This window comes from Thermothelomyces heterothallicus, assembly GCF_042370625.1.
Source record: "Thermothelomyces heterothallicus CBS 202.75 unplaced genomic scaffold P884_scaffold_5, whole genome shotgun sequence".
Lineage (NCBI taxonomy): Eukaryota > Fungi > Ascomycota > Sordariomycetes > Sordariales > Chaetomiaceae > Thermothelomyces > Thermothelomyces heterothallicus.
In genome coordinates this window covers 1189302-1212399 of record NW_027192566.1, presented here as the reverse complement: position 1 = coordinate 1212399, position 23098 = coordinate 1189302, and the positions used below count along the sequence as shown (strand labels likewise).

The window sequence follows — 23098 nt, the reverse complement described above, 5'->3', positions numbered from 1 at the left end:
ACGCGCAGTCTACTAGATGGTAGCTGAAGTTGTCTCCTCGCCAGCTGTACTAGCTGTTATCGTATAGCCTGAGGTCTCTAGAATGGCTATAATTGGCGAATTTCTCAACTACGCTTGTACAATGCGATAATCCGAGAGTATTGTATCTACTTCCAAGTTAGCTACATTGCCAGGAGATACGGCGGAGAAAAGAAACATACAAGGGACTAATTACTGTGGCTGAGGCTAGCTAGATTTGGCCGGCAAGAGGAGTATAAACTGACCTGTTTAGACGCACCTTGGTGAACTGCTGAGCCGACCAACACCAACGCGGAAACAAAAAGAAGGAGGAGGAGGAGGAGGGCAAAACCGCACCCAAAGGATTAAATGAGTTTGCGGTCAGAACCCAGGGATCAGTAAGTCGGATAACTCAGTGTAGAAACAGCCTCAAGCCAGGAAAATCCGACAAAGAAGCGTTAGATTACACAGTAAACATGAAGAACAGGGCTCAGCTCGTTCCCAGGCTTGTTATCTGAGCGTGCCTACCAGAAAAGGATGAGACGAAGGAACACGATGGGTCGTACCTGTCCACACAACACTCGGCTGAACAAGGCTCGATTCGGCGTCAAGCCAAAGCGTTCTAGGGTTCAGTTTCTTCTTATAGGTGGCACACAGCTTGGTCGCGAGGAAGGAATAGCCTGTAGAACAGAAAATACTCGGAAGAGAGCCATTTCCCCGGCAGTTTCCCAGCCCCAAGTCCATGTGAAAGCAAAGGATTTTAGTCCATGGATAAGAGTGCTAAGATTCCAGTTACCATCTTTCCTCAACGTTCGTGTGGGCTTCAGCTAGCTCTAGCCGTGACTATCCGCCGTGTTCAGACAAAAGCGGCTGTGATTCGGCGCGGTAGAAACCTGTCGTAGTAGAAGTGAAAGAGGACATGGAAGGAACCCTCCGCAGCTGGTCTTCAGATGCGAACAATGTTCTTGCCTGACTTGCGTTGCCCGAACATGACAGAACTATTACGCCACTCAAGACCAGCTTCCTGACCAGTTTGCACTATTGCCGTACGTTGTTGGTCCAGACCTTCTGCTGCTTCCCCCCAAACTAAACGCCCGGGTTGTGCTGGGTTGCAGGCTGCTTTGGGGCAAAAGAGGCGCCAAACTAAGGAAGAAACTGCAGCATTTCAATTGGTAAGCTGAGCAACTGGTCAATCTCAACTGCCGGCCTCAACTCATCCGCCCAAACCACGTAATTACTCCTCCCGAGATGGGGCTACTACCCGGATGGACATGTTCAAGTGGGTATCTAAGAGGCACTGAAAAGGCCAGAAGTGCCTTCCCACTACCGTGCGAATCATTAATGCCGGCTGTCAGAGACACAACCACCAGCTCGCAAGCACTTCGCTCATTCATTGGCAACAACCGTGACAAGCTGGCGGTGGAAAGCGCTCAGAAGTCGACGGCAAAACTGAGAATCAAGGGGTATCAATTGAGACGCATCGTTAAAAATTATCGGACTGGTGCACCTCTGTGTCATCGGTTCAAACCAGGTCATCATGATACACGGGCCCGTCCACATCCTGGGAACGACCCTCGTCCGTGATGGACTGGCCGACCCGCGTCCTCGCCTTCTCTTCCATCTTCGCCGCCCACATGGCCGCCCCGGCTGTGCTAGTTAGCAGGAAAAAGAAGCTCAGGATCGGTACGAGCTCCAGGATCATGGCGACGGTCCCAAACCAGAGGTATTCCCACCGCCTGAACCGCAGCTCGCTCTTCTTTGCCCTCTTGTCAAGTCCCTTGAGTTTGAACCATCGGTGATGTGAAAGCTTGCCGAGGCGGGAGCCGGTGATCATGATGAACGCAATCGTACCGACGTAGGGAATGAGGTTGAGCGGGAGGAAGACAATGAGCTCGATGATCTGTTTTATGCTCCACGGCTGATATTCGGCGCGGGAGGTCGGCTTTCCAAGCATGCGTACGGCGTTCGGGGCCTCGAGGAAGAGGACACGTTGTGGCGCGATCAAGTCGGTAAAGCCATAGTTGATTAGAGTGGCCTGGAATGGTTGCATTTTTAGCATCTGGGTTCCCGGACGGCAGTTGAAAAGGGGGGGAGGCTGCCAACTTACGTCAAAGATGTCCACCCGGCACTCATCGACGAAGAAGCCCTCAAACAGGCCCTGGATAATTACGAGGCCCTCTCCGAGCACCAGCACCGTCGTGTTGATCAGGGCGCCAGTGCGACCATGGAAGATGAGGAGGAACAGAAACTGGGGCAGGAACGTGAAGGTAAAGAGCAGCAGATAAACAATGAACGATATGACTGATAGCGGGAGCAATCTCCCGACAAAGAGGGGGTAGAACTCGGGATGGCGGAGGAAGTACCAGATGCCGCGGATGGGGAAAGCGCCCGCAGTCAGCGCCCGAGTCGCATAGTCGGCGATGCCATGGGCCAAGCGGCGAAACGGGGCAAAACAATATGAGGCTGCGTGCGTCGGATTTCCTGCTGGAGCCATGGCGATTGCCGCCACTGGGGTTTGAGACAGAATATTCCTGTCGCTCCTGGGAAAGGGTAAAAAATGTCAAGGGCAGTGGGCTGGTGGTCTCGCTCTCTGCCCCGCGCTGTGCTTGCGCGTGCCCGCGTCATCGCGTGCATAACTTTATTCATGGATATTGTTGTTTCAGATCCAGGGTTAGGGTAGGAATGTCAACTCGGAACATACTCCTGGCGTTCCTGACCATATCCGCTGACCAACCCCCGTGAGCGAGCATCACGTGATGTAACCTGACCACTTTTTGCCACTGGTCAGGTCAACTCTACCAACCAAAAACAGTATCTGATTATTTCAAAAAAAAAGTCTCAAATGACTAGGTCTTACCAAGGAGTTAATAGTGAAGAATAATCTTTCAATTTTCAATTTTCCAGAATCTGGGGTGTTTAAAGGAGTCCCCTGCCAGCTAATTACTTTGCGACTGAGCTGCTCTGAAGAGTGGCCTGAACCGGTTGTGCCCGAGGAGCAATCTGCCCAACCAAGTATAGAGGATTCTGTAAGTCTTTCGGAATCGATTCGGGATTGTTCAACATACCAATTTGCCCAGTCATCTTCCGCCTCTGCAGCCGGAAGAGACTCGGTGCCGGTGCTGACTCTGGACATCTAATTAATTAATTAATTATAGTCTCATCTTTTCTCCCTCTAGAGTTCCGGGTCCTATTTTCCGATTTTCCATTTCATCATCCGGCGTATTCTACCAGGTATATAGACAAAGATTGAAGTTTCCTCATCTGCAAGGACACAGCGGACTCTGCTTAATGAATCTCGCGTTGACAGAACATTTTCAGGTTTTGTGGAGAGATTGAATGATTCCATTTTGCTGACGTGTTTGACATGCCACTCTTGTCTCACCCACCCTAGCAGCAAGCAACTTATAAATACTAGCGCCTACTGCAGAGTAATGCTCGAGTGCCCGCTGCTACCGGATCCCCCGTTGGCAGTGTATCCTTCGGTCGCCAGGATGACATAGTCATGGTTGCCCAGCCTCATGCCCAGCTTGGCCCACTCTTCAAAGTGCCTCTGGGTGGTGACGGTGCCGCCGACCCGCTGCTGCTTGCGCAGCGACCAGTACTGCTGAAAAGTCCTGGTGCCCTCGATGGACGGCTTGTTGACGCGGGTGCTTGTGAAGACCTCATACTCGCCCTCCTCGAAGCTGAAATTGCCCTTGGACGTCCACGGCTCGTTGGGAGCAAGGTCGGCATGGGCCTCGATGATGTAGTATTCGATCAGCGGGTTGCGGGTCCACCCGTAGACGGCGAGGTAGCCGGGGCCGCTGGCGTTGTATTCGCCGGTGTACGTGATGGCGCTGCGTTCCGTAGGCGTTAGCATGGGTCCGGCCCGAGTCCTGACCGATTACTTGAACTTTAATTATATGGTCACAGGGCACGCGAGCGACTCACCGATTGCCTCCATAGCTCCAGCCCTTGCCACATACGAAGCCGCCCCTGCTGTTCCAGTCGGCCGTGTAGGACCCCCCAGGGCCGTTGTTGCAGCGGATATTGCTGCCTCCTTCGGACCAATTCTGGAAGTAGTTGTAACCGCCTTGACGCGGGTTCAGCTGGCTCTCGGTTTGAGTCTTGGGGCCGATGAGAGGACCGGCAAGCACGCTAGGTGCCACAAGGCTCGCTGCGATGAGAGAGAGCTTGACCATATTTACGAGCGACCCAGTTGGACAACTTGGACACGAAAAGGCAAAAGGCACGAACCGGGTTGAGGACACTAAGCTGCTGGGTTCTTATAAGTCATCGCCCCCCAGGGACTATTTACGGCAGTTAATTAAGCGTCCCTATCCCTGATAGGTTGGGATGTCGATCATCAACTCTAAAGTAGATCCCAGGCCGCCAAGAAGAAGTGTCTTTTCCCGGGAAAGGATTGATTCACCGGTGTTACGTGATTCTGGCTCGACATTGGGAGCACGAGCGACATGGCGATGGTGGAAAGTGACGGTATCGTGATATCCTGGTTCTGGAATTTAGGCTAAGAAGGCGGGGGTGGAAGTGTTGCTTCCATAGGACCGACGTGCTATTGATGGACGCGCGCCGAATAAGTTAATTGCTGCCTCATTGACCCAGCGGAACCGTGGTGAAAATTTGGACAAGCTATAGTGTAGTGGTTGATAAATCTCCGACTTTTGCGGGGTAATCCCGCTAACTCCCGGCGTCACTGATTCCGGGGAAGGTGGTACTGCTTGCCTGAAAATGGGACTGACCTCACGTCCTAGGTGTATCACCAAGCGCGCTTGGTGGACTGTGAGATATATCACTGCCTAAGTAGGTAATTAGAATTCCTTTAGTCATGGACGGCTCTGGGCATCCTGGTATTGCCCGAGGCCCCTCTCAAGAAAGAAGCCTTTGGGAAATAATAGTTAATATAGGAACTAAAAGTGGGAATCAATCGTGATGAATGAGCCACCCACGAAACGCCACCACAAGAAATATGACCAGAGCTTGGATCTATTAGCATCTCTCCGTGTCGATACATGATATCAACCCCATACATCGGTAACATAATAGATGGGTACCTTGGGTAGATAGGTAATTTAGCACTAATTACCTCTCGTAGTTGGCCTAGTACCGATACGTTGTGTTTCAACGTCACACACGCCCTACAAAGTGTCGCCTGAGATAAGGAGAGGCAAGAGGGCTAGAACGCATGATAGAGATACTTACCTCTCCGTTTAACCGCTAGTATTATGTGTACATTCTAATTACACGATACAGGTGCCTTGGTAACATACATGCAGCAGCTAGGAGCGGCCCAGCTTCCAGGTCCCTTTGTCAGCTCGTGCTCATCTTAAGCGCGCCAACAGTTAATCATCTTCTCGTAATTATAACTCTCGGTCTAAATCATCTGTTGGCTGCTGGGTGGCAACGATCGTGACCCTCATCCTCCGAACTATATAATTATTACTTGTGCCAATTTCCATTCAATGTAGACTTGACGGTGCGTAAGACAGGACTTTCAAAAGCACTAGCATTACCATGCGGTTCACAGATAAAGAAGCGGAATGACCTAGTGGTAATGGTCCGGCTCGGTTGGCCGATAGGTAATACAAGGGAGTCCGTACCCTAAATACCTAGGTTTGATTACCTCATCTAGGTAGGTGAGTTTTTAAGTAGGGTATGGACGTGGGGCTATAGGGACAGTAAGGCAAGACGTTCCCTCCATCTTTCGACAAAAGCAGCTAAATCTCAAGAAAAAGGCTGATGCTTCTTCCCGTCAGAAGCACTCTTCCCCTCTTGCCCCTGCCTTCAAACCCTGTTCCCAACAACGCTCATCCTCGCCACTCTGGTTTGTTGTTCGTTTTCCTAAACTTTCAGTAATTAAGAGGTTGCAGTGACGGTTGCCGGGAAACTTAGCGGTCAGAGAGCTGCATCTACGGCAGAAAGGAGAGAGGATGCAAGTCTCCGTCTGATCAACCCCAGAAAATGGCAAAAAGTGACTCGGATACCGGGAATCGAACCCGGAGCTGTTGAGTGTGATCACTGCTGAGCAATGAGAGTCAACGATGTTGGCCATTACACCATATCCGAATGGTGTTGCTAATTCTTGAGGAGCTGGTCGCGAGTGGTGGGCTCTTGTGTGCGCAGAGATTTTTGCTGTGGGCCTTCTTCAAGGTCACCCCTACCACGCTGGGTAATCAGGCAAGTTAAGCGCGTTCGCGCGAAACCGCCTTTCTAACAACCTGTTAGCTCCGTATTAAAGCCGGCTTCTACACGATCAGCCCCGCGTGTTCGGCTCGCTCGGCGACTCTGGCGCCACCGGCTGACTGAGCCGTGGGCGCAGTACTGACGTTCGTAATAACTAGTTAATATTATTATGTACAGATCAACTGCAGGGCGCGGAACGATGGGAAGAGGCACCCGACAACATGCCTGGGCAAAAAAAGGATGCCAGTGGTCAGAACTAAGTGAGGAGCAGCTGAGTCATCTTTACGGGCGGAGGGCGTAATTAACAAGACATATTTTCCTTTTGGAGTCTGGGAGAAGAGGGAGGTGGGTGAGAAGAGAGAGAAAAAGAGGAGGTGGAGTTGCGGTTCGTCCCTTTTGTAAGTACAAGTATGTCTGTAATTACATGTATGTACTGTACATTCTAATGTCGTGGTTTGAAAACTGTAAACCTTGCGATGAGTGTCCACAAGTCGGATAGCTGCCTGCAAGACCCCGTTGCCAGCCGTTACACACGCATTTTCCACCACCTCTACAACCTAGCCAGGTACAACACGGTGTGTTACTCTTTAGTTATCTGATGTTCCGTGTATTCCGTAGATACGCGGACCGAGAGCCGATCCTGGAGGATCGCGTGCTCTGCTGACTGTGCTCCGCAATGGAGCCCCCATGTGAGATAATTAAACCAACCCTGTCTCTTTGATGGGGCATAAAACCGACCTGCAGCGTACATACACGCTACTACAACGGGATTCTCTTCCCGCCGTGAACCACGAGCGTCTCTCTCAAAAGTGCACTCAGTAGCACCCATTGCACAAGCTGCTTTTTCACACATACCGACGAGCATCATGACGTCTTCGAGTCAGGAGGCACAGGGACTCAGCAACGAGGTTCTCCTAGTGTCCGTCCCCTTCCCTGCAAATGAACAGTGGATCGCCAACCTCAAGGCCTCGCATCCGGGGCTCGAGATTCGCTGGGTAGTCCGACCATTGAGCGCCGGCGCGGAACCCCTATCCGAGGAGATGTACGACAACGTCAGCCTGCTCTTCACGCTGTGGCCCCATCCCGCCGAACTGCTACCGAAACTCCGCTTTGTCCAATTGATCTCGGCCGGTGCTGACACATGGCTCGACCACGACCTGTACAAGAAGTCGGAGATCACGTTCTGTACGGCCAACGGAGCTCATTCGTACGTTTTCACCATCACCTCTGATGTTCATTTTTCTTTCTTTCTTTCCCTCCGAGAGAAGAAATAAAGTCAAGGACACACAGATATACGTGGGGTAGGAGAGCCCCTGTGCTGACTGTTGAACTCCCCTTGAAGCCCCCAGATCGCAGAATGGGTCATCGGCACTTGGCTCATGGCGAACCACCATTTTCTAGCCTATGGAGACATGCAGAAAGAGAAAAGGTTCAGTCCTACGCCCCTGTTCGCGCATGACTCGCCCGGTCTCCGCATGGGCGTCCTGGGGTATGGGGCGATTGGCCGGCAGGTCGCCAAGATCGCGTAGTCCCTGGGGATGGAGGTCTACGTGTACACTCGCAGCGAGAAGCCGACCGCGGAATCCCGCAAGGACGACAGCTACTGCGTCCCGGGCACCGGGGACCCGGACGGCCTCGTGCCCGCCAAGTGGTTCCACGGGTCGTCCAAGGAGGAGTTGAACGAGTTTCTTGCCCAGGACCTCGACATCCTCGTGTTGAGCCTGCCCCTGACGGGAGCCACCACGCGCATTCTCGGCCGGGAGCAGTTCGACATCCTGTCGAAAAAGCGGACGTTCGTCTCCAACATATCTCGCGGCAAGCACATTGACACGGACGCCCTCCTCGACGCGCTGCGCGAAGGCAAGATCCGGGGCGCGGCCCTTGACGTGACCGACCCCGAGCCCCTACCGGACGGACATCCGCTCTTCTCGGCGCCCAACGTCTTTGTCACGCCGCATATCAGCTGGCAGACGCCCCATCTGTTTCCCCGCGTCGTCAATATCCTGGAGAAGAACTTGGAGAACCTGGCGACGGGGAAGCCGCTCATCAACGTGGTGAATCGCAGATACAACTACTGAGAAAGAGCCGCCGGTGGCACATTGCGGCGACGCTCTCCTTCGAGTTATTTATTAATAGCTCATGTCCTCCTCTCACCCATCTCGTCCGGTTTCGCGCCGCACCAGATTGCCTGGGGTGCGTCGACGGATTTTCCCGGAAGGCAGACGCAATCCGGCGCCGGGGCCCATGATGCGGCACATGCCGTTGGGGGGCATCGTCGCCAATGACGGGGCGCACCTGCGGAAGGCTTGCACAGAGTGTTGGAGTCGGCGGGATGGTAATTAACAGGCGTCGCTGATGGGGAAGACGATCGGTTATCAGCGGAGGAACAGTTTCCTAGAGGGAGGGAGACTTCAACGACATATTAGACTTTGGCTATGACACGAATAAACACGCCGTGCCTCTCTTTTACCAAAATACTTCATCTCCCGTCAATATCAAAAAGCCTCTGGGTGTGAAGTCGCCGAACCCAACCTCCCTGGCGATTGGGCCTAAGCCGGTGAGGCTGCGGCTGAGTGGATGAGCATGTCTCGGGGGGGCTAACTCACCAGGAAAGTCAAGGTATTCTCTGTCGCGGCCCGTCTGGTCAAGCCAGCCAAGAACGATGTTTGGCCCGATTTGCCATGGTCCAACGGCTGCGTAACAACAGCATGCCCATCCGTATACCATCGCTCAGCGAGAAATATGCTTAATTACTGAGCAATACAAGAAATAAGGAACCAAAAAGATACACACTGGGGATTCCCCAGTCGTCACGGACCTAATCCGGCGATCAGAAGCTTATCCTGCAGGGCACGAGGGGTCAAAAAACAGGGGGTTTCGGGATCTAAAAACGGGCACATTTTAGCCTCTGTTAGTGCAGTCCGTTTAAGAAAATGGTGGAGCTGGCTGCGCCGCAGAACCGTTCAGACAAGTGCGGCACAACGGCCAATCGAGCAGCCGCCATCGGGCACAGGGGGAATGTCACAGGCCAATGGAAGAAGGGACAGCTAGCCTGCAGAAAGCGAGCGCCTGAGGCGGCTGGACTTTGAATCCAGAACAGGGGGCGCTTTCCCGCCGACCACGTGACTGGTCTTTCCGAAAACACCAACATGGTTCAATTAGCTGTCTTTCGTTTTGCGCGCTTGGAGGTGCGACATGTCCCAGTCGGCTTGCTGATGGTCGGAGCGGCATGTATCGCAGCGCGTCATTGAATGCTGGAGAGTCAGTCACAAGTTCGCCAGGGCGGAGCGAGGTGCAACCGTGGTAGGTGAGGGCCAACAGATCTGTAATGTATAGGACTATTCGATGACTCGAGTTTCCATTGCTCATTTGTTGCAAACGTGCCAAGCAGCGACGGCGAAAGTTTTACGCTGCGCTTAGATACGACTCTCTTGCCGTGTCTCATCCCCAACCATGGACTACAAAATAGCGTTTATAGATAAAATACGGGACGATTAATCCGAGTATAAAGGCGATAGAGAGGAGAGAAATGTAAAAGACTGCATTTATCACTCTCTTACAGTTCATCGTCTCATCCTCAACCTCCTGCTGACCGTTCTCTAGTCCTCCACTTTGCACGATCTCGAACCAAGCTTAACGATCCTTGTAGCGCGGTGCCTTATAACGATGTTAGATAATCCTAGTGGTTTGGACGTACTATACTTATTTTACACTTATTATAAAATATAGAGTGAAACACTCAATGAGAGTTACTATTGGAATAAGCTGGAGAGGGACGCGCTTTAGTACTGGGGCAGCCGAGAACTAGAAGTTGTACACGAGGACATGGAAAGCAGCGGCTAGCGTAATAGGGCGGAGCGACTAAACTACGCCGCTCACATCCAATGCCCTGCGTTTGTGCCGTTGCTCCACAGTCCGCGCCACCTTAAAAGCGACGAACAGCTCGCCATCCGCTAGGGGTCTGCAGCAGGGTATTCCTCCATCGATTCGGGCGAGAAATAACGCAACTGGCTGCAAGGGCTGTTGTCCTCCCGCGTCTACCTCGTCACTAGGCGCCAGCCCAGGTAGTCTCATTCCCTCTTGCTGGCGGTATACGTCCGTGGGAATTGGCACTGGACCTGGGACTGGACCGAACCGAAAGTTTTGTTCAAATGCGTCGGCCATGCACACAGGCTTGCGCTCGAATGGCTGGATCTGGATGGCTCTGGCGGCCGTGAAGTTGACAAGGAAATCGACGGCCACTGTTTCAGGTGGTGCCCGACGCGATGGAAGACACGGGCCCGCAGTCTCTCTGGAAGTCGCTCCTAGATCTTCGTTGCTAATTGTAGTCTGGATCCTTTCGCTGTTGCTACTATCACTTTCACTGCTGGTAGTGATCTCATTCTTCCCGCGCAAGTTTTGTGACGGACGAGGGTTGGAATATCCCGAGGGTCGGCCTGGCCCTCCGACGTCCTCGTGAGGCTGTTTTTGTGACTTGAGGTTTGCAACCGCTCTGCCCAAATTTCGCATGTCCCTACCTAGCGCTGAGCGGCGAGGGGCAGAACCGGCGAGTCTGGCATCTCGAAACTTTCTTGCCACAGGGGCGTCAACCAACGGCCGTGTTTCTTCGAGGGTGGGTGGCAGCCAGCTGTTTCATCAATCGGTTGTATAAACTGACAAGGGGCGCGAATACACCAAGAGGATCCCCCAGGCTGCCGGCGCTCCTTTTGGGAGTGCAAGGAGCCTCTGTGGGCGACGTAAGGCAGATAAGATCGAGGAGGGTCTCTAACTTATCCATGCCTACAAGATTCTGCTGTAGGATGCGCTGTGCTTTGCCTAACTTGGCGTCGTGTGAAAAATTCCTGGGTTCGCCAGATGGCATCCATTGCATCAACCGGTGATCATCTCGGAGGCCTCATGGTGAGGAGTGAATCAACGGGAACGGTAGAGGCAGAGAAGCCTCCTGGAAGAGGAATTGTGGGTCGTCAGCCTAAAGCCAAAAGTGCGTCTGACTAAGTACAGTACAAATAAACCGTAAAGAGAGAAAGAATGGGAGAAGAAATGGAAGCAGGCTGTAACTACTGTACCAGGGCAACAGAGATCGGCCAGGGTGCGCACAGCCGATCCATGAACAACGGCGCTCTCAAGCCACGCTTGGGCCGACTGGGGAAACTTCCGCAATCCCGCGCCTGGCTTGCCCTTGATTCTCGTTGCTGGAATGCTCAGCTCGGCTGGTTCTAGGTTGGCTAGGCGGTCCGCCGCCATGGCCGTTATAGAACTGAGAGTATGCTGCGTTGATGTTGACATTGAGTGAGGTAAGGTAAGGCACCTCCGTACCCCGCCTTCAGTTCCAGGCATAACCTAATCAGCCGCCTACCCTTGTTGCCCATCAGTTTCGTCCCCAGCACTTGTTTTTCCTCGAGGCACCATGACCCTTTCAAGCCCCCCCGAACCCAACGCGTGGGCGCAACTCGACGCCAAGTTGGTCGACCTGATTGACGAGCTCTGCAATACGGAGTATGACTCGTTTCTTTGTGCCCATGTCGACCAAGCGTTCAACATCCGCTGCGAGTATAGCGATGCAGACTCTGTCCCGATGTGCCCACGACCGCCCCGTAAGGCCTGTCGCGTTGCGGTCGATCCTCAGCGTTATCCTTCGGCATTTGACTGGGCCGCCGCTTTCCGCCGCGCCGCGCACTCTTTTCTCTCAAGCCGGCAGGCAGTGGTGCCGCTCCTTCGCGAGTACGGTTGTTTTCCTCTTGGAGTATCTCCATGTTGCGCTGCACTGACACGCCGCTCTCCGCCAGGTTCTCAGGACACGACCCTCAGGAGGACTGCCTCGCAGGACCGAATATCCATGAGAGCGGACATATATCGTGGGCCGGGGAAGCTATAATTGAGCACGCAGCCACGCACTGGGGCTGCATCCTCGCCGACCAAACAGCGCCGGTGGACCCGCGTCTCAACCGAAGCCGGGAGGACAAGTATCTCCTCCGAAGCGAGCTACTCGCTTGCGCGTGCCTTATGCGCCTTGAGATCAACGACACGCTATGGGAGGACGAGTTCAAAGGCTGGAGACTCCGTGTCGGAAACAGCCTCATCAAGGTTAGTTCCTTCGGGCGGCTTTTACCCTTCCGCTTGGCATTGCTAATCCTTAGCCCCGCCAGAGCACGGTTGTTTCTTTTGAAGATACCCGAGTCCGGGTGATTCAGGCCTCATACGATCCCTCGTCACCAACGCCGGCCCTTGTCGTCACACTACGAGGATCATACACTCTCGATACAGGCGCGATTGCCACTTGCTCAAAGGCGACTGTCTGGGCTATCTTGTGGTGGATTCTCAACCCTGACGGGCTGTCTGATTCGCTGATCGCCCCGAAGTCAGAGAAGCCAAATGAAAGACCGTTGAGGCCGCGGAGGGAGGAGCGCCGTGTACCGAACCATGGCTCTGCGACGTCTTTGGGATCGCAGCGATCCACGGCGGGTTCATCACACAGTCGCTCCGCAAGCGCAGATGCCAGCAGTTGAGAACAACGATGGTGTTAACAACCGGCTCGGCGCTCGAGCGGGCCGCCGCGGAAGGCAGCATTCCAGGCGGTGGAAGGGGCAAAGACGGAGGACACCGGATTGTATGATCAGATGAGGGGCTACTTGAGAAAGCCAGCAAGCATCGAGGTATACTAGCGTACCGTTGTCGAGATACTTCTGGAAATAACAGCGAGTATTTCGTTCCGGACATGATTGAAACGTTGCTTTACATTCGAGCGATTACAACGGTACAAACCTGGCTCCTTCCTGCCTATCCTCGCCATCCCAACGAGTATTGGTATTGGCGCCAACGGCTTTCCTAAGCAGATTGGAAGGGGTGGTTGCCCGACTATATTTTTGCATTATAAACGCCTAATCCATTGTCGGTAGAATACCTCTGGGCATACTACTTCTGGTGCTAGCATACTGCGTTGGTGTCGAAAGAGTTCGGCATACTTTGCAAAGCGGCGTCCATTGTATCCGTGTTCCCAACACTGCGGTACTTTAGGTCGGTAGCCCCTCCGAATAGGAACGACTGGTGTAAATCGAGTGTTGCACTTAGGACAAACCGCTAGCAGTTTCCATATTATATGCTGCTGGGGCTTGTGTCGGTGGTAATTGCCGACAGTCGAGAATCGGCGGCCATTGCCTCTATCATCCCAGCAACAGGAGCCATATTGACGAGAAGTACTTTTTGCGTTCGATGAAAGCTTCCGCATGTACCGTGGCTTTGTCGGTGCTGCACTTTCCGATTGAAGAGCTCTAATAGTTATAATTGTTGTATTATTACTATTATATCTAACTATTTGAATATATATATAGAGTATAAAGATATAGTTATTTGCCAAGATAAATAGTCTTTTAAAGTCTTTTAACATTTATAATAAGTAATATAGACTATAGATTTAAACTAGTAGTAGGTACTAGTTACTATAGCTTAGTAGCTATAGGTTAAAAAACTATAATAATACAATACTATAGTAGTATTTATACTACAAGTAACACTCCTAGACCAAATCATATAGGGCCATAGAAGTAGTGATAAGATACGTTAATTGTTCTAGGTGCTAGAGGCACTTAGAGGTCCTATCTAAACATATATTAAACCCTGGTCTATCATACCTTTGGTGTCTGATCTTTTCCGTGCGGCTTGCCGCGGGGTCACGTCTGACATAGAAGTGTTGAAGGCCCAACTGCCACAGAACGGGAAACGCAACGAAGTGGCGTACCACAACTTCCCCCACCCTCTTCAAACAGATCTGGCATCTAAGCCCCCTGTCGCGGCATACCTGCATCGACCAAAAACTCAAAGCATCCATGCCTACTCATCATCGCTATCTGCCTCCACTGGCGCATCTTCCCCTGGCCTAAACTCAACTACCGTGTCCACCATGATCGCCTTCCGGCTGCTGCCAATAACTGGCATCCAGCTAAACTTGCTTGTCAAAAGGAAATTTCTGGGTGCCTGAATCACCGGAAGGATGTCGCCCGTTTGCATGTCTTCAAAGTCGAACGACAGCAGCCGTTCCTTGCTGTGTTCTCGAACCCTCACAAATGGACCGCCCACGATCCTCGTGCGGTCGTCTAACCTGTACTTGCACAGGCAATAGGCGCGGAACTCTCGCGACACGACCAAGCACGTCTTCCAGGTATCATAGTCCACGAAATCCAGAATCCGGTGGTATATTTCTGGAGCAAGAATGCCCGCTGACTTGGATGCTGCGCGGCGGCTCGCGGCTGCGTCGAAGAAGTTGACGAGCGACGCGAGTCCGGGGAACTGGCTTCTTAATCTTCGCGCGGTCCCCGTGCAGTTGGACTGCATGATAAGCTCGCCGTACGCTTGCCTGCTCTCCATCCCGGGCTTCCGCTCTGGTCGCTCTCGTGGATGTGTGCTCAGACAATACTCAGCGCGCAGAGGCGAGAGGTCAATGGCTTCACTGACTCTAACGAATGGCTCGTCGTTGTCGTCGTCAAAGGACACTTCCGCAAAGGCCACTTCGAAGAGCGACAGAACGACCACCTGAAAGTTGGTCTGTCCCTGTTCGATGCCCCAACTAACGGCGTTCGTAATTGCCTCGCCGTCAACGACTAGTGTAAGGCTGACGAGCACGTCCTCGAGCCAGTACATCGTCTTTGTGGGCGACGCTCCTGGAGGCTCGCCCGGTCGATGCGACATGGAACCAAACTCCAGCAACGGAGCGTTAGGGCCAACCCACTCTTCGCTAAGCCATCCTGGGGACATTGGGAGGTAGTTCGACGGGCAGTCCGACCAGACGCAAGTTCGAGGGTTGCATGACTGTGCAGGGAAGGAGTGAAATGTAGCTTGGCTGGAGGCAATCGAGACGAGGGCAAAGGAGAGCTCGCGGAAAGGAAACGAGTCCGGGCTCCACTCCCTCCCAAATCGAATGATCTCGTTTCGGTACTCGATAAGCGTCGTGGCCAAAACGTATGTAAGGAACGCCTTTCGTGCATCTCCGATTTCTGTCCTTGCAGATACAACCTGGAAGTCGTAACCGATCTCTTGATTCCGTTTGGGAAGCTCCAAAGCCGGGGAGGCTATATGCTCTTCCGGGCAAATATCGAGAGAGATGGTGGGCTTATACCGATAGACGCTGTTTGCAATCGCGCGGAGCCACAGGTTGTCCTGGCGCGGGATGTTTCCTAGCCGCCAATGGATGCCGAAGTTCATTGTGAGAATCTCACGGTCCAGGTCGATGATATAGAAAAATTCGGCGTCACTGTCTAGCCGGGGCAACTCCGACGGTAGCGACTCGAACTCGTCAAACTGCGAATAGTCGGGACTGGACCCGTCCCGGATTTCGTAGACATGTTGCTCGAGGTCGCGTTCCCTGGCTGTGTACTCCGCCCGCATCTGCTCGAGCCATTCTGTGAATCGTCAGCAAATGAGATTCCAGGTATCATTCTTCAACGGCGTACCTTGGTACGCTTGGGGGTCGGGAGGAATGCTCGCGACGATTTTGGCGCCAAGACCCTCGAAGTAGGCGTCGTACTGGTGGTATCGGATGTAGTAGCGCCTGCGAAAGCGCACTATCTCGAGGCCTCGAGTTCCCATTGCAGTTCGGGTAAAGGATTCGACTTTCTTGCAGCGACTTACTTTAGAGAAGAGGGCGAGCCATACCAGGAGTGTAGCATGATGAGGTGGACGCCCTGACGCGGTCGCGATTTCTATTGGTAGCATGTCCCGCGTCGTGGTCGTCACGCTGATTGGTGCATTCAACCCAAGTCCCAGAGCTTTGTGACTCGACAAGCACTAAGTCGGACCCCCCATATACCGACCACCCCCATTTTCCGACTACTTGGCAAACCTACACCGCTTCTTTAACCTAGCTACTTTAACTTACTATAACTCTACCAATTCTATACTAAACAAGCTTATCTTTTAAAGATGTATTTATTAGCCTATAATATCCTATATTAAGTAAGATTTATAGGATATAATTACCTAATACTAATAAAGTACTTAATTATAATAAAGTATCTATAAGGAATTTAATATTCTAAAGATAACCTTTTATAAATACCTCTATAGTTATTAACTACATTTAATTACTCCTAAACTATATTAATCTCTTAGCTAGTTATAAAAATAGCTTATTTAATAGGTATTAATCTAATTTACCCTAGATATATTACTAACCTATATATATAGTAGGTATTATAAATATAAGCTCTACCTAGGCTACTTAATACCAGGCTTTACCTAGTAACAGACCAGACCTATATATATTAATAAGGCATTTATAAGGTATTTATAAAATATATATTTAGGATCTAGCTAGGCTATAACCTAATACCTAACTAGGCCCTAACTAGATACTATATATACCTACTATATAAAGAGTAAAACCCCTTATAACTCCTATACTTACTTTTCCCTTTTCGTTTACTAAAATAGTTAAATAAAATATTAGATACTTATCTAGAGCCATTATAAGGCTAGTATACTATATTTTAACTATCTTCTATTAATAGTAGTCTCCTTAACAGGGTAATTAATAATATAGTTATAGTAGACCTTAGGATATATATACCTTTAAGTTTAATAGCGTTATAAGAAGTTATTACTCCTTTTAAGTAGTAGTAGTATAATAGAATATGGTAAATAATACCTTCTAAGTATCCTAGACTCGACCTATTCTAACCCCTAGCATCCTAAGTAAAAATACCTTCTAACTAGATAACCTTTTAATATATAGAAGGAACTTTTTATAGCCTAGAGGAGTATAATAAAATATATTCTTAAGGTAGATAAAGATTTTATTAGCTCTAATTATAATTAGTAAGTCTTTATCTAGGGAAATCTACTACAATAACTATAAATCTAAGTAATAATATACTATAAATTAATAGGCCCTATAGCTAGATATAACTTAACCTAGTTCTTCTAGTACCTTAAGAACGTCTGTACTAACATTTATAAGAAGATAGTTACCTTATTAGAGCTTAGATTCCTATAACAAATAGAAAATAAGCTATTCTCTAACTTTATTATTTACTTTAAGGTAAAACTTTTAATAGTAAGTAATCTCATTTAGAATACTAAGATTTACCTAATTAAACTATAATAATATCTCTCTCTTAAACTTAAATATATTATTATTATTATTATTAGTCTTACACTACTATACTAATAAGTATACCAAAGCCTCTCTAGTTATATACAAAGGAAACCATACCTAATAGGCCAGATAAAAACCTCTATCCCTCCTTTAACACCCGATCTAGAATACTAATACACTACAAAGAAAAGGAGAAGTAGCTAGAACAGCCCTAAAGAGGCCTTCCCTCCCGGTCTAGCCTCCTCGTAAGGCGGTATTCCGGGAGCCTCCCTAGGTCCATCAGCCACTATAGAACCCTCCTTGCCAAACGATAGTTACAGGCCCCTATACCCCGTAAAACGAGGTCTAGGTCCCTTTACGACCGTATTTCCTAGGGTTCCTACGTTCGGCTTCTTAGTAGGTTTAGGCACTATATAACTAGGTGCTCTATAGTCTCCCTCCCCTAGCTATAGGCATAGTAGGGGGTACTAACCCCTAGGACTTGAACCTTAAAAAGGAAGTCATAGAGGCTAATAGCCCCTATATAGGCCTGTACTAGTAGGGAGCTCTAGGCCTTTATTAGGCCCTAGTGCCTTTATAGGCCCTCCCCTATAAAAACCAGATATAGGGGGTCCTTGTTAGATATATACTATATCCTCTTATTGGCTTGGTTAGCCTTCTAACGGTTACTCTAGCTAGCTATCATGGCTAGTTCCGTAGCCTGTAGCCTTCCTTGTAAGGTCTATAGGGGGGGTTGACCCCCTCTATAGCCCTCCTAGACCTATTGCCGGACTATCGACCTTGCTACCTCTAGGGCTATAGGCTTCGGCTCCTAGCCCCTTGCCTTGGTCCTTCTCTTCTAGAACCTCTGGCTAAGCCTATTATAGGCCTATTAGATAAGAGCCCTTACAGGGACCTGGGAGGCCCCTAGGCCTGCCTTAGTCTATAGGAGTGGCTAGTCGAGTTTGGCTTCGAAGTTAGCTAGCCTCTTATTAAGATAGAGGTTAAGGGGTAGTACCTAGGCCTCTGTTTCAAGGTAGTAGATAGGGGTAGCCTTATAGGCCTTAGTAACTACCCGAAGGGCCCTATACTAGGCCTTTGATATTTCCCTAGCAGGGCCTTCCGGCTTACCCCCTAGCTTAGTAGGCTTATAGAAGTTCGAGGCCCTATAAGCTAAGGTACTATAGATACACTTAGTATAGACCTTATAGGCCTATAGTAGGCCAGGGCCCTAGGTCTTTATAATAAGCCTAGTTAGGGCAAACTCCTAGGTTTCTAGCTTCTTAGCTACCTTTATATAGTAGGGGCCCTATTATAGCCTCTAGTCTAGCTAGACCCCTAGGAATCTAGCTAACTTCGAAGGGGCTATAGTAGTAATACCCCCTCTAGGCTGTAGGAGCTCTAGCGGTCGCGACTACTATTTCCGGCCCCTGTTAAAGTAGATAAGTTCGTACTTTTCTAGGGCAAAGGTTATACCCTAGGTCTTTGCCTACTATAGGTAGGCCTTCTAGGCCCTCTATAGCTAACCGTTATAGGCCTCCTTAGCCCTCCTAAAGGCTAGAAGGTTAGTATTATCAGCAAAGCTTGCTAAACTAACCATAGGGCTAGCCTAGCAAATGGCCTGGTAGAGGGAGGCTATATAGAAGATAAATAGTATAGGGGAGAGGGGTAACCCCTAGGGGACCCTAGCCCTTACTACTATATCCTCTGTTTCCTAGCTATCGAAGTAAAGGATAGCTACCCTATCCTATAGCCACTCCCTAACCTAGACTACTAGCTACTTTGGGAAGCCCTAGCTCTGTAGAGTGGCTAGTAGTTAGGTATAGTTAATAGTGTCAAAAGCCCCTAAGATATCAAGCTATAGGAAGGAGGTAGCTACCTTATACCTCTAAGCCTCCTAAACCTAGGCTGTAATAAGCTGAATAGCTAGTTTAGTAGACCTATATTCCCGATTACCTATCTACTTGGCCAGGAGAAGCCTATAGGCCTCTATAATGGCCGTTACCTTCTAGGTAACTATAGCCTCTAGCACCTTACCTACTATCGGTAAGAGTGCTATAGGCCTATAGCCACCCGGGATAAAGTAGGCCTATAGGGGTTTACTAGGCTTATAGAGGACTCCTGTCTTAGCCCTTTTAAACCAGGCTAGGAAATAGCTAAGCTATAAGCTCTCCGAGGCTAGTATAGCTAGTATCTAGTAAAGCGGCTATCTATAGGCCTTTAGTAGGCCTATAGGGAGGAGGTCTTCCCTTAGGGCCTTCTATAAGGCCGCTCTAGCTAGTATTACCCTAATATCGCCTACTATAACCTCCTAGCTTATTTCGAACTTCGGCTCCTAATAGTCGTTTAGATCTAGGTCGTTAATATCTAATAGGTCTACTTCCGGGTTCGGAAAGAACTTATTGGCTAGAGCCCTAGCCTTCTATTAGTAGGTTATAAGCCCTCCTTCGAAGGCTAGGAGCTTTAGAGGGTTGACTAGTAGGTAGCTTTATAGCCTTACCTACTACTCTAGCCTCTATAGTAGGTCTAGCTAGTTAGTTACCTCATATAGTATAGCTCTCTAGCTCTTAGTCTTCGCGGCTATAATAGTCTTAGTCTAGTCCTATAGGGCTTACCAAAGTACCTCCTATATATAAGGGTTTAGGGTACCCCTATAGACCCTCTCTACCTCCTTAGCCCTCTTCTAGGCCTCCTAAACCTCCTTTGTCTACTATCGAGCTTATTTACTACCTATACCAGCCTTCTTTACTAGAGCCAAGACTATAGCTATTCCCTTAAGGGCCTCTATAAGCCTATTAAAGGCCTATAGAAGCTCCTCTAGGCCCTAGAAGACAGGCCCGGCCGGGGCTGATACCTACCTACCAAGCCGGAGTAGGAGGTAGGCTACCTTAGCCCGCGCGACCTCCTTATCTAGGCTTTTCTAGTCCTACCCTTTACTAGCTAGTATAGGCCTATTAGTCCCCTAGAGGGAGACGTTTAGGGCCTATAGGTAGTAGTCGGATTTCTTATATTCCACGATATCCCTATAGGTCGCTTCTAGCCTAGCCGAGGCCTAGAATAGGTCTATTATAAAAGGCCGGCCGTATTAGTCTCCTTAGGGGGCCCTAGTGACCTAGCTATATAGTGTATATAGGTTAAGGTCCTATTAGTCTATAAGGCTAAGGAGGTCCCTAGCCCCTAGGCTAAGCCTATCAAATAGGTCTTAGACCGGGTAATAGAAGTTGAAGTTACCTATAAGGACTAGGGGGTAGGTTGGCCAAGGTAGGGCTAGTAGGTCCCGTAAGAGGGCCTGCTCCCCCTTGTTATTATAGACTGACCAGAGCTTAAACCCCCTCTCTCCTAGGGTTAGAAAGGTTACCCTATACTAGTTCTCCTCTGCTAAATAGTCCTACTAGCTAACCGGGAACCGTTTAGCCACCAGAATAGCTGCTTTGCCCTTAGGCTTGTAGACTAGGTGGTATTTCGAAGCCTAGGGGTAGTATATTGACCCTGTAAACTAGTTAATCTATGGTTCCTAGATGGCTAGTAGGTTATATTTGGCCTCCTCTAATAGGACCTCGAGGGCCTGTTTGTTGCCTTAGGTATTCCACTGAAGGATCTTAATTTGCATTCGAGGTAGCCGGAGTGGAGGATAAAGGCACGGTAGTAGAAGAGTAGCCCCTAAGTAAAGTATTATAAGGGGGGTAGGAGACTATAACTACTAGGAAAATAAGTTTATAAAGACTAGTAAGAGACTAAATAGACCCCCTTTTCTTATCTCTATCTTCCTTAACTCTATTAGGTTTATAAATACCTAAGTAGATAATAGATATTCTAATTATAGTATTATTAGTAAGGAGATATATTAAAAGCTTAGAATTAGGTAAATTAGTCTACTTATAAGATATACCCTTAGGATAGCTATAGGGATATAACTAGACTAAGTAATTATCTAGATAATATATATAATAATAGATATTAATATATAGGAGAGTTACGCTTTGTATCGTCTTAGGACTTACTTAAAATATTATATTTAATCTTTTATAGATAAAGTACTAGGAGATCATATTAGATATATGACTAATATCATTAAGATTAGAGTATAACTAGGACTATTTATCTATAAAATCTCCTTATAGCGAAGATAGATAGGAAGTTTCTAGATTTTAGGTATAGTTTTTATAGGTATAGTATAGAAAGTATAGAAAAGGAAAACTTCTAATACCTTCCTAATTATAAGTATTTAAGAGATAATAACTATCCAAGAATTAAGATACTAACTTAATCGAGGAATAATAGGAAAGGGGAGTAATTATCTAAAACAAGAGGCTACCTTATTAGATAAGTTATATACCTTTACTAACCTCTTTAATAAGGACAAGGCTAGTAGATTACCTCTATATCGTAGTATATTATTATTAATCCTACACCATTATACTAATAAATATACTAGAGCCTCTCTAGTTATATACAAAGGAAACCATACCTAATAGGCCAGGTAAAAACCTCTATCCCGCCTTTAATACCTAATCTAGAAAACTAATATACTATAAAGAAAGGAGAAGTGACTAGAATAGCCCTATAGAGGCCTTCCCTCCCGGTCTAGCCTCCTCGTAAGGCGGTATTCCGGGAGCCTCCCTAGGTCCATTAGCCACTATAGAACCCTCCTTGCCAAACGATAGTTATAGGCTCCTATACCCCGTAAGACGAGGTCTAGGTCCCTTTACGACCATATTTCCTAGGATTCCTACGTTCGGCTTCTTAGTAGGTTCAGGCACCATATGACTAGGTGCTCGATAGTCTCCCTCCCCTAGCCACAGGTATAGTAGGGGGTACTAACCCCCGGGACTTAAACCCTAAAAAGGAAGTCACAGAGGTTAATAGCCCCTATATAGGCCTATACTAGTAGGGAGCTCTAGGCCTTCGTTAGGCCCTGGTGCCTTTGTAGGCCTTCCCCTATAAAAACTAGGCGTAGGGGGTCCTTGTCCGATATACACTATATCCTCCTACCGGCTTGGTCAGCCCTCTAGCGGTTGCTCTAGCTTACCGCTATAGCCAGTTCCACGGCCTATAGCCTTCTTTGTAGGGTCTGAAGGGGGGGTTAACCCTCTCTATAGCCCTCCTAAACCTACTGCCGGACTGTCGACCTTGCTACCTCTAGGGCTATAGGCTTTGGCTCCTAGCCCCTTGCCCTCGTCCCTCTCTTCCGGAGCCTCTGGCTAAGCCTATTATAGGCCTGTTAGATAAGAGCCCTCGCGGGGACCTGGGAGGCCCCTAGGCCTGCCCTGGTCTGTAGGAGTAGCTGGTCGAGTTTGGCTTCGAAGTCGGCTAGCCTCTTGTTAAGATAGAGGTCGAGGGGTGGTACCTAGGCCTCTGTTTCAAGGTAGCGGATAGGGGTAGCCTTATAGGCCCTGGTACTATATCGTAGTATAATTAACTACTATATTAAGCTAAAAGAGGGCCTTAATAGGAAGACCTTTAAACTCTTTTAGGGGCCCTATTATAATATACTATAAGACTACCTATTAAAGCTCTAAAAATAGGTTATTAACTTACTAGAGAAGAGATAGATTTAAGCTAGTTCCTTATTTGCTATTACTCCTATTCTCTTAATAAAGAAGGTATATAGGGAATAGAGGTATTTAGATTATTTACTAAAGAACTCTAGAGTCCTCTAGAACAAGTAACTGTCTAGTAATTATTAAACTAAGGTAGGAACCTCTTAGTATAACCAGAGGGACATAGGTTATAGATTCGTTTTTCCAGTTTTAAACAAGTTATAGTATATAATAGATATAAATAGGGGGTACCTATCTACGAGGCGCTAGGGATATATCACGGAAATATGCATACAGATGCCGCCTGGGCCACCGG

The 23098-nt window shown here is 49.0% G+C and overlaps 5 protein-coding genes and 1 non-coding gene across 6 annotated transcripts; 2 read left to right on the top strand and 4 right to left on the bottom strand.

Annotated features, from left to right (window-relative positions):
* Positions 1 to 1519: 1519 nt before the first annotated feature.
* On the bottom strand, positions 1520 to 2491 carry P884DRAFT_194896 (uncharacterized protein; the record flags this gene model as incomplete). The annotated part of the gene is made up of 2 exons (XM_069437869.1): positions 1520 to 2032; positions 2105 to 2491. The coding sequence occupies 2 exons, from the start codon at positions 2489 to 2491 to the stop codon at positions 1520 to 1522; spliced, it is 900 nt and encodes a 299-aa protein (XP_069299800.1).
* A 924-nt stretch (positions 2492 to 3415) lies between these two features.
* Positions 3416 to 4178, bottom strand: P884DRAFT_194432 (xyn11C; the record flags this gene model as incomplete). Its single annotated transcript, XM_069437832.1, has 2 exons — positions 3416 to 3833; positions 3928 to 4178. 2 exons carry the CDS (start codon positions 4176 to 4178, stop codon positions 3416 to 3418), a joined length of 669 nt encoding a protein of 222 aa, XP_069299799.1.
* Positions 4179 to 5969: 1791 nt separating this feature from the next.
* Positions 5970 to 6060, bottom strand: P884DRAFT_t44. The gene has a single exon. It is a non-coding gene; the product is annotated as a tRNA-Glu (tRNA).
* An 897-nt stretch (positions 6061 to 6957) lies between these two features.
* P884DRAFT_283489 (uncharacterized protein) lies at positions 6958 to 8255 on the top strand (the record flags this gene model as incomplete). Its single annotated transcript, XM_069443667.1, has 3 exons — positions 6958 to 7384; positions 7520 to 7705; positions 7742 to 8255. Exons 1-3 carry the CDS (start codon positions 7044 to 7046, stop codon positions 8253 to 8255), a joined length of 1041 nt encoding a protein of 346 aa, XP_069299798.1. The 5' UTR covers positions 6958 to 7043.
* Positions 8256 to 11584: 3329 nt separating this feature from the next.
* On the top strand, positions 11585 to 12802 carry P884DRAFT_328121 (uncharacterized protein; the record flags this gene model as incomplete). The annotated part of the gene is made up of 3 exons (XM_069445576.1): positions 11585 to 11898; positions 11964 to 12261; positions 12324 to 12802. The coding sequence occupies 3 exons, from the start codon at positions 11585 to 11587 to the stop codon at positions 12681 to 12683; spliced, it is 972 nt and encodes a 323-aa protein (XP_069299797.1). The 3' UTR covers positions 12684 to 12802.
* Positions 12803 to 13743: 941 nt separating this feature from the next.
* On the bottom strand, positions 13744 to 15803 carry P884DRAFT_239104 (uncharacterized protein). Its single transcript, XM_069440120.1, has 2 exons — positions 15621 to 15803; positions 13744 to 15569 (listed from the first exon to the last, which is right to left on the bottom strand). Exons 1-2 carry the CDS (start codon positions 15754 to 15756, stop codon positions 14005 to 14007), a joined length of 1701 nt encoding a protein of 566 aa, XP_069299796.1. The 5' UTR covers positions 15757 to 15803; the 3' UTR covers positions 13744 to 14004.
* Between the last annotated feature and the right edge of the window lie 7295 nt (positions 15804 to 23098).

Bases quoted from the DNA above. Each gene is read 5' to 3' on its own strand.
- P884DRAFT_239104 (XM_069440120.1), bottom strand. From the start codon at position 15,756: ATGGGAACTCGAGGCCTCGAGATAGTGCGCTTTCGCAGGCGCTACTAC. The intron at 15,570-15,620 runs GTACGCCGTTGA...GACGATTCACAG, and splicing joins CGACCCCCAAGCGTACCAAG to AATGGCTCGAGCAGATGCGG.